At 42.8% G+C, this 15086-nt stretch overlaps 1 protein-coding gene across 1 annotated transcript in view; it reads left to right on the top strand.

The window, feature by feature from the left end:
- The window catches only part of LOC128594162 (protein TUNAR), a 53112-nt gene extending 39868 nt beyond the window's left edge, over positions 1 to 13244 (top strand). Inside the window, exon 2 of the mRNA XM_053602711.1 lies at positions 10771 to 13244. Within this exon, the coding sequence (XP_053458686.1) occupies positions 10771 to 10953 (183 nt within the window). The 3' untranslated portion in view covers positions 10954 to 13244. The remainder of the gene's footprint in view (positions 1 to 10770) is intronic.
- Positions 13245 to 15086: the final 1842 nt, after the last annotated feature.

Genomic DNA, 15086 nt, shown 5'->3' with positions numbered 1-15086 from the left:
CACTAAAAACCCTCCAGAAATTTTGAGGGCGGAGCAAGATGGCAGCCGAGTAACAGCTTCCTTGCATCTGGGCACCGTGAGTCTGGGGACATAGGACTCCAGGCATCTCTGGCTGGTGGGATCTGCCTATCATCACCCCTGAGAGGATACAGGGAGTCAGCGAGAGACTTCTGGACCCCAAGAGGAGGACTAAAACAGTGGAAAACCGGCAAGTGGTCGCGCGTGTTCAATCCGTCTAAACTCGCCCGCAACTTCCACAGGAACGAGAACTTAAAGAGCAAGAGGAAATGAAAGGAAAATTAGGGCAAGGAAACAGATAAAAGAAATCACTCATGAGGAAGAATCAGCAGAAAACTCCAGGCAACATGAAGAACCAGTCCAGAACAACCCCGCCAAGGGACCATGAGGTAGCTACTGCAGAGGATTCCACCTATACAGAAATGTTAGGAATGACAGAAAGGGAATTTAGAATACACATGTTGAAAACAATGAAAGAAATGATGGAAACAATGAAGGAAACTGCTAATAAAGTGGAAATTAACCAAAAGGAAATCCAAAAACAGAATCCAATAAGAGATGAACGATATGAAGAATATAAAAAGGATATAGCAGAGCTGAAGGAAATGAAACAATCAGGGAACTTGAAGATGCAATGGAAAGTATCAGCAACAGGTTAGACCATGCAGAAGAAAGAATTTCAGAGGTAGAATACAAAGTTTTTGAGATAACTCAGATAGTAAAAGAGGCAGAAAAGAAGAGAGAGAGCGCAGAACGTTCACTGTCAGAATTATGGGACTTTATGAAGCGTTCCAACATACGAGTTATAGGAATTCCAGAAGGGGAAGAAGAATGCCCCAGAGGAATGGAAGCCATACTAGAGAATATTATAAAAGAAAATTTCCCAAATATCACCAAAGATTCTGACACACTGCTTTCAGAGGGCTATCGAACCCCAGGTCGCCTCAACTCTAACTGAGCTTCTCCAAGACACATTGTGATGAACCTGTCCAAAGTCAAGACAAAAGAAAAGATTCTGCAAGCTGCCAGGAGTAAGCGGCAGTTGACCTACAGGGGCAAATCCATCAGAGTGACCGCAGACTTCTCTAATGAAACTTTCCAAGCAAGAAGACAATGGTCATCTACCTTTAATCTACTTAAACAGAACAATTTCCAGCCCAGAATTCTGTACCCTCCTAAGCTAAGCTTCAAAATTGATGGAGAAATCAAATCATTTACGGATATACAAACATTGAGGAAATTCGCCACAACAAGACCAGCCCTAAGGAAATACTTCAACCTGTTCTGCACACTGACCACCACAATGGATCAGCAGCAAAGTAAGAACTCAGATATTAAATGACAGAACCTAACCTCCACACTGTTGCAAAAGATAAAACTAAGCAATGGACTCTCACAAAATAAAGACGAATAGAATACTACCACACTTATCAATTATCTCAATAAATGTTAATGGCTTGAATTCCCCACTGAAGAGACATAGATTGGTTGACTGGATTAAAAAACACAAGCCATCCATTTGCTGTCTGCAAGAAACACACCTGGCTTCAAAAGACAACTTAAAGCTCCCAGTCAAGGGTTGGAAGACAATTTTTCAGGCAAATGGAATTCAGAAGAAAAGAGGAGTTGCAATCTTATTTTCAGATACATGTGGATTTAAAGCAACTAAAGTCAAAAAAGACAAAGATGGTCACTTTATATTGGTAAAGGGAAAAATACAACAAGAATACATTTCAATTCTAAATATCCATGCACCCAATTTAAATGCTCCCAGATTCTTGAAACAGACCTTACTCAGTCTGAGCAATATGATATCTGATAATACCATAATAACAGGGGACATTAACACTCCTCTTACAGAGCTGGACAGATCCTCTAAACAGAAATTAAGCAAGGATATAAGAGATTTAAATGAGACCCTAGAACAACTGTGCTTGATAGACGCATATAGAACACTCCATCCCAAAGATAAAGAATATACATTCGTCTCATCACCCCATGGAACATTCTCCAAAATTGATCATATCCTGGGACACAAAACAGATATCAACAGAATCAAAAGAATTGAAATTTTACCTTGTATCTTCTCAGACCATAAGGCACTAAAGGTGGAACTCAACTCTAACAAAAATGCTCGACCCCACCCAAAGGCATGGAAATTAAACAATCTTCTGTTGAATAACAGATGGGTGAAGGAAGAAATAAAACAGGAAATCATTAACTTCCTTGAGCATAACAACAATGAAGACACAAGCTACCAAAACCTGTGGGATACTGCAAAAGCAGTTTTGAGAGGAAAATTCATCGCTTTAGATGCCTACATTCGAAAAACAGAAAGAGAGCACATCAACAATCTCACAAGAGATCTTATGGAATTGGAAAAAGAAGAACAATCTAAGCCTAAACTCAGTAGAAGAAAAGAAATATCCAAAATCAAATGAGAGATCAATGAAATTGAAAACAAAAGAATCATTCAGAAAATTAATGAAACAAGGAGTTAGTTTTTTGAAAAAATAAATAAAATAGATAAACCATTGGCCAGACTAATGAGGAATAGAAAAGTAAAATCTCTAGTAACCTCAATCAGAAATGATAAAGGGGAAATAACAACTGATCCCACAGAGATACAAGAGATCATCTCTGAATACTACCAGAAACTCTATGCCCAGAAATTTGACAATGTGAAAGAAATGGATCAATATTTGGAATCACACCCTCTCCCTAGACTCAGCCAGGAAGAAATAGAGCTCCTGAACAGACCAATTTCAAGCACTGAGATCAAAGAAACAATAAAAAATCTTCCAACCAAAAAATGCCCTGGTCCAGATGGCTTCACTCCAGAATTCTATCAAACCTTCAAGGAAGAGCTTATTCCTGTACTGCAGAAATTATTCCAAAAAATTGAGGAAGAAGGAATCTTCCCCAACACATTCTATGAAGCAAACATCACCCTGATACCAAAACCAGGAAAAGACCCAAACAAAAAGGAGAATTTCAGACCAGTCTCACTCATGAACATAGACGCAAAAATTCTCAACAAAATCCTAGCCAATAGATTACAGCTTATCATCAAAAAAGTCATTCACCATGATCAAGCAGGCTTCATCCCAGGGATGCAAGGCTGGTTTAACATATGCAAGTCTATAAACGTTATCCACCATATTAACAGAGGCAAAAATAAAGATCACATGATCCTCTCAATAGATGCAGAAAAAGCATTTGATAAAATCCAGCATCCTTTTCTAATTAGAACACTGAAGAGTATAGGCATAGGTGGCACATTTCTAAAACTGATTGAAGCTATCTATGACAAACCCACAGCCAATATTTTACTGAATGGAGTAAAACTGAAAGCTTTTCCTCTTAGAACTGGAACCAGACAAGGTTGTCCTCTGTCACCTTTACTATTCAACGTAGTGCTGGAAGTTCTAGCCAATACAATTAGGCAAGACAAGGAAATAAAGGGAATCCAAATGGGAGCAGAGGAGGTCAAACTCTCCCTCTTTGCTGACGACATGATCTTATACTTAGAGAACCCCAAAGACTCAACCACAAGACTCCTAGAAGTCATCAAAAAATACAGTAATGTTTCAGGATATAAAATCAATGTCCACAAGTCAGTAGCCTTTGTGTACACCAATAACAGTCAAGATGAGAAGCTAATTAAGGACACAACTCCCTTCACCATAGTTTCAAAGAAAATGAAATACCTAGGAGTATACCTAACAAAGGAGGTGAAGGACCTCTATAAAGAAAACTATGAAATCCTCAGAAAGGAAATAGCAGAGGATATTAACAAATGGAAGAACATACCATGCTCATGGATGGGAAGAATCAACATTGTTAAAATGTATATACTTCCCAAAGCAATCTACCTATTCAATGCCATTCCTATCAAAATACCAACATCGTACTTTCAAGATTTGGAAAAAATGATTCTGCATTTTGTATGGAACCGGAAAAAACCCCGTATAGCTAAGGCAGTTCTTAGTAACAAAAACAAAGCTGGGGGCATCAGCATACCAGATTTTAGTCTATACTACAAAGCCATAGTGCTCAAGACAGCATGGTACTGGCACAAAAACAGAGACATAGACACTTGGAATCGAATTGAAAACCAAGAAATGAAACTAACATTTTACAACCACGTAATGTTTGATAAACCAAACAAGAACATACCTTGGGGGAAAGACTCCCTATTCAATAAATGGTGTTGGGAGAACTGGATGTCTACATGTAAAAGACTGAAACTGGACCCACACCTTTCCCCACTCACAAAAATTGATTCAAGATGGATAACGGACTTAAATTTAAGGCATGAAACAATAAAAATCCTCAAAGAAAGCATAGGAAAAACACTGGAAGATATTAGCCTGGGGAAAGACTTCATCAAGAAGACTGCCATGGCAATTGCAACAACAACAAAAATAAACAAATGGGACTTCTTTAAACTGAAAAGCTTCTGTACAGCTAAGGAGACAATAACCAAAGCAAAGAGACAACCTACACAATGGGAAAGGATATTTGCATATTTTCAATCAGACAAAAGCTTGATAACTAGGATCTATAGAGAACTCAAATTAATCCACATGAAAAAAGCCAACAATCCCTTATATCAATGGGCAAGAGACATGAATAGAACTTTCTCTAAAGACGACAGACGAATGGCTAACAAACACGTGAAAAAATGTTCATCATCTCTATATATTAGAGAAATGCAAATCAAAACAACCCTGAGATATCATCTAACCCCAGTGAGAATGGCCCACATCACAAAATCTCAAAACTGCAGATGCTGGTGTGGATGTGGAGAGAAGGGAACACTTTTACACTGCTGGTGGGACTGCAAACTAGTACATCCTTTCTGGAAGGAAGTGTGGAGAAACCTCAAAGCACTCAAGCTAGACCTCCCATTTGATCCTGCAATCCCATTACTGGGCATCTACCCAGAAGGAAAGAAATCCTTTTATCATAAGGACACTTGTACTAGACTGTTTATTGCAGCTTAATTTACAATCGCCAAAATGTGGAAACAGCCTACATGCCCACCAACCCAAGAATGGACTAACAAGCTGTGGTATATGTATACCATGGAATACTATTCAGCCATTAAAAAAAATGGAGACTTGGGCGGCGCCTGTGGCTCAGTGAGTAGGGCGCCGGCCCCATATGCCGAGGGTGGCGGGTTCGGACCCAGCCCCGGCCAAACTGCAACAAAAAAAATAGCTGGGCGTTGTGGCAGGCGCCTGTAGTTCCAGGTACTCGGGAGGCTGAGGCAAGAGAATCGTGTAAGCCCAAGAGCTGGAGGTTGCTGTGAGCCGTGTGACGCCACGGCACTCTACCGGAGGGCAGTACAATGAGACTCTGTCTCTACAAAAAAAAAAAAAAAATGGAGACTTTATATCCTTTGTATTAACCTGGATGGACGTGGAAGACATTATTCTTAGTAAAGCATCACAAGAATGGAGAAGCATGAACCCTATGTACTCAATTTTGATATGAGGACAATTAATGACAATTAAGGTTATGGGGGGGAAACAGAAAGAGGGACGGGGGGGTGGGGCCTTGGTGTGTGTCACACTTTATGGGGGCAAGACATGATTGCAAGAGGGACTTTACCTAACAATTGCAATCAGTGTAACCTGGCTTATTGTACCCTCAATGAATCCCCAACAATAAAAAAAAAAAAAAAAAACCTCCAGAAATTTTGACTGAAACTGCAACAACCCTATAGATTACTTTAGGAAGAGCTGATGTTTTTAGGATATTGAATTTTGCATTCTATAAAAATGGTATATCTTCCTTTTTATGTAGGTCTGCTTTTATGTCTTTCAGTAATGTCTTATAATGTCCTTATGAAATGTTTAGACCTTTTTGTTAAATTTATGTCTAAACACTTTATACTTCAGATACGATTGCAAATGTTCTTTTTAAAATTAATGTCTTCATTGAGTTATAATTCACAAACCACAAAATTCCGTATTGAAGATGTACCATCAGACAACTTTAGTCTATTCACAGAGTTGTGCAACCATCACCAAAATCTTAAGTGTAGAGGATTGTTCATTACCCCCAAAAGAAATGCCTTTCCCACTAACAGTCAATCCCCACTCTCTCCTCCAGCCCACTCCTGGCAGGAAGGAATGAGTGAATGAGTAAGTGAATAAATGAATTTATGCCTCGCAGCAAGATTTATGTCAGACATTGCCTGGCCCAGCCTCTGCTTGTTGCTTATTGTTTTTGTTCTTCTCTCCCATCTCTGTCACTCTTCTGGCTTCTGGCTAATCTCCCAGCCTCTCGCCAACGTCACTGTTTATCCTCCCCACCCTGGCTAGATATCTTTATCCAGGGAAAACAATATTCTGACTATTCCCTTCTGTGAAGCCCTCAGTCACTCCCCTGGGAATCCAACCACACTCTCAACAAGGTTTCCATGGGCAAGTTCAGACTGGTGACTCAGGCAGCTTAGAAACAAACTTGTAGGATGCAACTCTTCTGTGAGCTGGAGAAGGCCTCTTCTGGAGCTTTGGTTGCTGCTGAGTCCTCGGAAAGTAAACACAGCTGACCTGATTATTCCCCTCCACTTCCTCCTGAATCGGAGTTATCTCGGGTTAACTCAGAGAAGAGGCTAAATTAAGCCTTGAAACCAAGCAGCCGCCATGACAGGCACTTTGTTTTGCTTGAGTGACTGTGATGATGGGTCTTTGGTTATAAGGGCAGCACTAATTGTATCTCTTTAGCCCCACGTTGGCTATCATTCCCTGCCCTGCAGAGACAGATATGCTAGATCTCCCCACAGCACCCACTCATTCATGCAGCACACTTCCTAAGAGCTTGCTCTGTGCCAGGCACTATGCTTGGAAGTAGGGACTTAAAACTCCCTGTCTCAGGGCTCGCAGTCTAAGAGGACAGACAATAAATAAGAGACCCCCATTAAGGAGGTGACTGGTGCTCAGCGAGAAGTCTGTCCCAAGCAGAAAAAAGAGGGGATTTCTAGGTATTTATACCTTCTCATGTCTTTGTGTGCAAAGTCTGGGCCGTGGAGTCACCAAGATAATGTGGGGATCAATTTAGCCCTTATTAGCAAGTAAATAGACACAACCACTTTGAAAAACTGTCTGGCAGTATCTGCTAGCATAGAACATGTGTATACTCTGTCCCTGCAGCTCTCCTGAGTATAGGTAGCCAATAGGAAGTTGCACACATAAACATTTTGCATCAAAAGAAAAAACTGTGAGTAAATGTTGAGCTCTAGTTAAAATACGCATGCTGTAGTATTTAAAGGGCAGTGTGATAATATCTGCCATTTACTTTGAAATGCACCAAAAGAAGAAGATGGGTGGATAGGGGATGGATAGTTATGTGCTACAGCAAATATAGCCACCTGTTAATGGTGGAGTTTAAATGGTCAGAATGTGGGTGCTAACTGGAAGATTCTTTAAACTTTGATGTACTTTGAAAAATTTTGCATAAAATGTTGGAGGAAGATGTACATGTATGTTTGCCAGAAGATACATAGAAGCATTATTAGTAATAGCCCCAAACTTCAAACAACCCAAATGCCAATCAGCCATAGAACAGATACATAAACTGCAGGTAAATTGACAAAGTGGGATACTGTTCACAATTGAGAATGAATGAAACACAGCTACACCCAACGACATGGGTGAATCTCACCAACATAATTCTGGGGCTAAGAAATCAGACTTGAAAAAGGACATCCAGTACGATGCATTTACGTAAAATTCAAAACCAGGCCGGAGTAACCTGGGCTTTTAGGAGCTGTGATATTCAGGAGGAAGGATGGTGGCAGGTTGGGGCACCACTGGAGGCTCCTGGTCCTGGAAGTTTCTGTTTCTTGAACTTAGTACTAAACAGATGTGAAAGTGGGTCAAGCTGTGTACTTAAAATTTGTGTGCTTTTCTGTATGTTCACCATATGTTACTGAGAGTATATTAGGATGAAAAACAAACAAACAAAAAAAAAAAAACAAGAAAACCAAACAAATCCAGCTAGCAGCTTTCCCTAGCAGAGCTATGGGAATAGGCGCTCACTGTAATATGTCTATCTAGTAAACCAAAATGAAGAAATTGAAACTTCCCTTTAGTAGATTCATTCATTCATGGTGCATTCATTCCTCTAGTCCTTACTGATGGGCTTGTCTCTCCTTCACATAGATATCTGTTCACTTATACTGTGCCCTGTTTCCTGGGTTGATCTGCAGAGCATGACCCAGCCTTTCTAGGGGTTCACATGCACAGAGGGAGGAGTGTGCATACATTTCATCTTTCAGCCATGCTCCCACCTTCCTGGATTCCTGTGTGTGGTCCTTCCTGGATATGTGCCCTGAGACAGCATCTGAACCCTGTGTTAGACAACCCTGTGTTAGACAACCCAGAGTTGTCCAGAGAAACAGAACCAATAGGAAATATGTATATATATACACACATATCTATCCCATGCATGTATACATAAATGTGTTCTCTCTGTATACGTATATACATAGATGCGTGTATGTATACATACTACTAATACAGAAAGATTTGTTATAAGGAATTAACTCATGTGATTTTGGAGGCCAGCAGGTCGTACAATCTGCAGGATGAGTGAGCCAGCTGGACGTCCAGGAGAACCAGTGGTGTATGGTGTATCTCTAGCCCAAAGGCTTGCAGCTTTGAGACCTTGGAAGAGCTGCCTGAAATCCTTCGATACAAGTCCAAAGGCAGGAAAAAAATAATATCCCCTTTGGAGGGCAGACAGGCAAGGGGAATCATCCTGGCTTGTCAGCCTTTTTCTTCTCTTCAGGCTCCCAGCTGATGGGGTGATGCTTGCCCACACCTGGGCTGCTTTACTCTGTCTACCAGTTCAAACCTTAATCCTATCCAGAGACACAGGTACACCCAGACGCACCCAAATAACATGACCAGATGTTAGCACCCCATGGCCCAGTGAGTTGACAGATAAAATTATCCATCAATGCCCCGAAATATGAAAAGCCTCTGGCTCTAACAGATCAGCTCTCTAAGGGAGGAATGATAGCCAGGGTGCCTGGCCTGGTCCGTGTTACACCCGTCCAGTAGACAGGCTGCCACCACCATGCCCACATTAGTCCTATTTTACATATGGTTTGGATTAGTAATCAGTGGAAAGAGGGCTTCAGCTGCCCACTGTGCCTCATGGGTGACTGAGTTTTCTATCTTAAAAAAATTCTAAAAATTTTGGTTGTCGCAAAATATGTACATAATAACAGCTGAAATATATGTGTATTAAAAGAACAATTTAAAGCTTAAAGGATGAGAAATGACAGTATCAAAGGCTGTTGGTGCCCCTCCTCAATGGCATCCCACTCTGCTTTTGCGTGGGGGAGCCACTCCATGTTTTGTGTTAACTGCTGCCTTTCTTTTTATAAGAATCAAAGTACCCATCTCTAAAGCAATATAGTATTTGGTTTTTGCCTCTTTTAAGCCTTAACAAATCAATTTTTACTGTATCTACTCTTCTGCCACATACTCTTCGTCTCTCCGTTAAGTGGCTGTGCTTTGTCCCTGTTGTCACGTGTAGCCGTGGCTCATTCATTTCACTGTTGCAGTGGTATGTTCACCTGCTCTCCTAAGCCCATAGGAGCCTTCCTGCCCAGATCTCCAGGTGCACCAACCCAAAGCTTTCTTCAGGGTGTACATGTGGGAGAGCAGGTACTCAGGTTAGAATGTATGTCTCTTCACTTTTCTAGGTACTGCCAAGAAACTTTCCAGACTAATCGTACCGATATGCATTTCTGTTAGGGGTTATGAAAGTTTGTCGTGGTGCTACTTACCTGCTCTGTGCAGAGACCTCTTATCAACTTCTGTGGTTTCAGTGAATCACCTTCCCTGGGTTCTGTCCCTCCCGCCCCGCCCACACCACAGCCAGCTCTTCAGCATGGTGGGTCTCACTCTTCATGAAAACCCTGGGTGGGGCGGCACCTGTGGCTCAGTGGGTAGGGCGCCAGCCCCATATACCAAGGATGGTGGGTTCAAGCCTGGCCCCGGCCAAACTGCAACAAAAAAATAGCCAGGCATTGTGGTGGGCACCTATAGTCCCAGTTACTCAGGAGGCCGAGGCAAGAGAATTGCCTAAGCGCAGGAGTTGGCGGTTGCTGTGAGCTGTGTGATGCCACGGCACTCTACCCAGGGTGATGAAGTGAGACTCCGTCTCTACAAAAAAAAAAAAAAAAGAAAGAAAAGAAAACCCTGGGTGGTGGGCAGCGTCTGTGGCTCAAATGAGTAGAGCAGCTCCATGTACTGGAGGTGGTGGGTTTAAACCCAGCCCCAGCCAAAAACTACAAAAAAAGAAAAAGAAAGAAAGAAAACTCTGAATGGAACCCACTACATGAAAGAGTATAAAATTCCTGGCACCCTGGGGGAGGCTGCATGCTTTAGGCTGACTGGTATGCAGCTGTCTCAGTGTCTGCTTTAGGGGAAAACACACTCAACGAAGTGGGTGGTGCCCAGGCAGGACCTCGGGGCTCATCTCTCTATACCAGTGTCAGGACACACACATCCCTGAAATTGATGAGCCGTGTTCTGCCTTTTCCCCATGGCCAAGAGTGAGAGGTCCCAAGATGGGAGCCATGTGATTTGTCACCCCCACCGCAATCTAGTCCCCAAGTGTGAAACCACCATCCCCAGCAGATCTGCCCCACTATGGAGAAGATGTTTATAAACAATAATCTTTTGTGTTTATATTGATAAGCAATAATCTTTGCTATTACAGGTTAGCTTGGCGAGGAAGATAAAGACATTTGCAACCAAGATGGTAATCACAAGTGGAAATGATGATGACAGAGAACAAGAAAAAGAAAGTAAAGAGGAGAGCGTCTTGGCGATGCTGGGGATTATCGGGACCATTCTGAACCTGATTGTTATCATATTCGTATACATATACACCACTCTGTGAATGGCCCAGCAAGTCCTCAGAGGCCTCAGGATGGCCAAAGATGGGACTCTTGAGTGTCTGCAGATCAGTGACCGGACCCTGCGAGAACAAGCAAGCTGGACCTACACACACCTCCTGATCAAATGCCCCTTCAAACTTTAAAAAGGTCACAAAAATAAACCAATCCTGCTGCAAAGAGCAGACACTAAAGCACAATGAATCCAACAAAACTCATTCACACCCCAAGGAACTCAACATCTCTGGTAGTGGGTGCAGAAGAATGCTTGGAAGCCTGGCCTTTGATGCCACCGGTGAGTGGATGGGTGCAGAAATCCATTATCCCAGAATGTTGAAGGATATCAGATCTTTGAAAAGATGAACAGGGTGGACATGGCCCAGCTGTGTGTCTCTCGGAACAAGTGATTCATCTTAACTCAATGAGCTGTTTAGTGGGAAGCCCTGGGGGCAGTGCTTTGACAGGTATACCATTCGTCAGCAGTGTCTAACTATTTGATACTAGGGAGATAACTTATTTTTCTTTTTTCATTGGCTTGACATGTGTATCTGTTCATATCAAGGTTTATAAATATATATTTTTAATAAATGTGCTCTATTTTTTAGCATGAACCAAATATTTGGAGAGGCGCTCCCAAATCCATAGAGCTTTCCTTGGTTTTATCTGCTTCGCCCCTTCAACTGCTCTTTTGTGGAGCCAAGTCCTCTTGTCTTAGCTGGAATCTTTGACCTTTGTATTCTCATGTTCATAATCTCTCTCTCTCTCTCTTTCTGGTCTGGAGGACATTTTTCCATAATAGCAGATACCAACCATGGTTTTGGTTGGTGCATGTTTTAAGATTGTCCTTTGAGTGGTTTTTTTTTTTTTTTGGTTATATCAGAGATAGGAAACGATTGTGGGCATGCAGACCTTAGGTGCACCATACCTTTACTGAGAATTATGCATGAGCAAGGGCTGAGTGATAGATCAGCTTTAAGAAGAAGAAGAAGAAGAAAAAAAAGACGACCGAGGAAGAAGAGCGCAGCTCTGTTTGCATATTGACTGTTGGATGGAATATTCAGCTTCTTACTGACAGCGTTATTGTTTCGTTCTTATGACCACTCGTTTATCAGATTTTGATGTTAATGGTTATGTATTGTGAGCGATGAGAAGAGTAAGGGAGAAAGCTCAGTAGTAGGTGCATAATCCCTTCCTTAACAAGATGCCAGGGATCCTCTTCAAAAGTAGTTGGGGTATAAATGGCACATAAATTCTCCACTATGTGAGTTCTTGGTGGTTAGGGCTGCGAGGACATCCCTGTGTTAGGTGACTTCACAAGGACACTAGGGGGAACTTAATGAAGCTCTAAAAAGGACTGCTGTGCTTCTTAAAGCTCCTGGTTTATACCCACATGATGCTACTTTCTCTCTGGTGGGGATGGTCGAATAAATACAATTTAGCCCTGTTCTCCTGACCCCCTGAAATGTGCCCTTGCCTGGCTACAGTGGCATGGCCTTGTAGAGAGGGTCAGTATTGCTTCTGCTAGCTCCAACCTTGCCCATGGGCCAAAGCAGCAGCAGTCTTCCAGTTTGGATTTAAATGATGCTGAGGAATTCTCAGCCTCCAGATCTCTTCCCACCCCGTGCAGTGGTGTCTGATATTTCACCATTAGAGAGTCACTTCTTGGCCTCTGATAAAGAACCAGGACCTTTTATAAAGCCAATTCCCCTGAGCACCTGGCTCTGACATTGATTTATCAGATGTCTTCTCTTCCTTGCCAGCAGGAAGGAAGCTAAGGTGTACACCTTAGGACATACTGTGTGCCAGGCACCATGCCAGGCACCATGCCAGACATTTTATATACCTTAAATCATTGAATTCTCATAGTAACCGTGTGAGAGAGGGAGTCTTTCCCCCACACTGTAGAAGAAGAAAGGAGAGCTCAAAGAGATCAGGAAACTTTCCTGAGATCCCATGGCTAATGGAGTCAAGATTCAAACCGTGATCTGAAGGCCTGGAGGCCGCTGGGCAAGAGGAGGTTGCAACATGACAGGGAAGATACTGAGGGGTCAGGACACAAAGACAGCTGTTTTGCTGAGGGCCAGCTCTGCACACCTCCTTCCTCCTCCCTGGTAAAAACAACCCCTGGGAACTGCCTGTACACTAACAGAAAGTCATACAAGTAAGGGCAAGGGCTGGGGGGTCAGGCAGATACAAATAGCATGTCAAGGGACAGGAATCATCTAATAGACTGTGTGATTCTATAAAGACTGTATGAAATTTCTGAACAGTGAACAGAGTAAACAATAAAGGTGCAATGGAAAAAAAACTATTGATGTCTTTTTTTTCAACATTGTGGGATTTAAAGCACTTCAGTGTCATTCCTCTGCCTATACATTTTTTAAAATTTTATTTTTAAAAGAACCAAAAAACCAAATGTGATGCTATTAAGGGAAACTTATTTTGCTTGGACTGTAGAAGCCCCAGTGATTTTTTAAGAAAGTATACTGATTTCGGGCAGCGCCTGTGGCTTAAGGAATAGGGCGCCTGCCCCATATATGGGAGGTGGCAGGTTCAAACCCAACCCCAGCCAAAAACTGCAAAAAAAAAAAAAAAAAAAAGAAAGTATACTAATTTCCAATTTATTCAGGGGAAAACCTTTGCACAACAACCAGGATGGTTCTTCTAGGTCAGGGGTCCTCAAACTATGGCCCGTGGGCCACATGCGGCAGTGTGAATGGTGTTTGTTCCCGTTTTGTTTTTTCACTTCAAAATAAGATATGTGCAGTGTGCATAGGAATTTGTTCATAGTTTTGTTTTTTTTTTTAAACTGTAGTCCAGCCCTCCAACGGTCTGAGGGACAGTGAACTGGCCCCCTGTTCTAAAAGTTTGAGGACCCCTGTCTAGGTTGTCCTTATCCAGAGCATTGAAATAAAACTGCCCATTCAGTGGCTATGGAGTGAGGCAGCGGCACTCTTCCCCACAGCCCCCGTGTGCCCTGCCTACTTCCTTTCCAATTTAGCCCAGACCATGAACATGCCCTGGGCAAACACAGAGGTCCCCCAGATTTAAAGCCATTGAGAAAGGATGTAACCAGGAAAGGAAGGACGTGCCCCGAGTCCTCAACCTAGCCTTGACCCACAGAGGCAATACCCAAAGTGACAGCAGGGCTGTGTCATCTAGGCAGCATGTTCCACTCATCCTGTGACACACAGCACAGTTCCCCGATGGGTGTGTGCTTATCCTCATTTTAAAGATGAGAGAAAAGGCTTAAAAAAGGGAATTTGACTTTTCCAAGGTCACTGCTAGAAAACAGCCGAATCAGACCTTCTGTCCCATGCCCACAGGCTGTCAGCATCTTGTGTGGCCCAGGCAGTGGGTTTGAGCTCCCTTGAAGCCATCTGGCTAGCTCGGTCTCACAACATATAGATTCCCAACAACTGTCCTGGAACTGAATTGATGCATTTCACCTCTTCCCCTGGGAGAGCAACTCCAAAAGCCCAGGTCCCAGAGGTAGAGGGCTAGGCATGCTGCTGGCGGTGTGCCCTGGTGGTTTGGAGCCACAAGCTGCTGGCCTTATGGCCAGAAACTACCTGGTCCTGAGTCTTATCTTCCTCTTACCATCTGGGCAGCCACAGGCAGCCCACACCAACTCTTTGAGCCTCAACATTCTTCACTTGAAAGGGGGAGATGATAACAGAAGAGCTCCGGGAGGGTTATGGGAGGCAGAATAGCCGAAGCCACTGTGGCCCCTAGGTAGTAAGGGTCAGGTGATGGTAAAGTCCCCAGGTAGGCTGTCGGGAAACCCTGGGCATACTACAGGCCCTATATTCATGATCTCATTTATTTGCCCCCAAATCTTATCCAGTGGGTATTTTCACCTCACTTAACTGCAAAAAGTGAGATCCAGAATGATGAGTAGATTTAGCCAAAGCCCCAATATTGAGAAGTCATGCAGAGGGGGGCAGGCCAGGCTCCAGGCACCACTGCCATCACCTTTACAATGAAGGACAGGTATTTAAATTCCCAGAGAAAGAGTCCAAAGGAGTCTGAGGTTCAGTGGAAGGGAGAGGAAATTCCAAGGATTCCCCATTCAATGTGAGGGACACCGAGACCCCACTGGCTCTCCAGGATGAGGCAGGCAGGTCAGAGAGACCCT

The sequence above is a fragment of the Nycticebus coucang genome, chromosome 9, assembly GCF_027406575.1.
Source record: "Nycticebus coucang isolate mNycCou1 chromosome 9, mNycCou1.pri, whole genome shotgun sequence".
NCBI classification, from domain to species: domain Eukaryota; kingdom Metazoa; phylum Chordata; class Mammalia; order Primates; family Lorisidae; genus Nycticebus; species Nycticebus coucang.
Note: the sequence above shows the minus strand (reverse complement) of the source record. Positions and strands in the feature narration are given on the sequence as shown.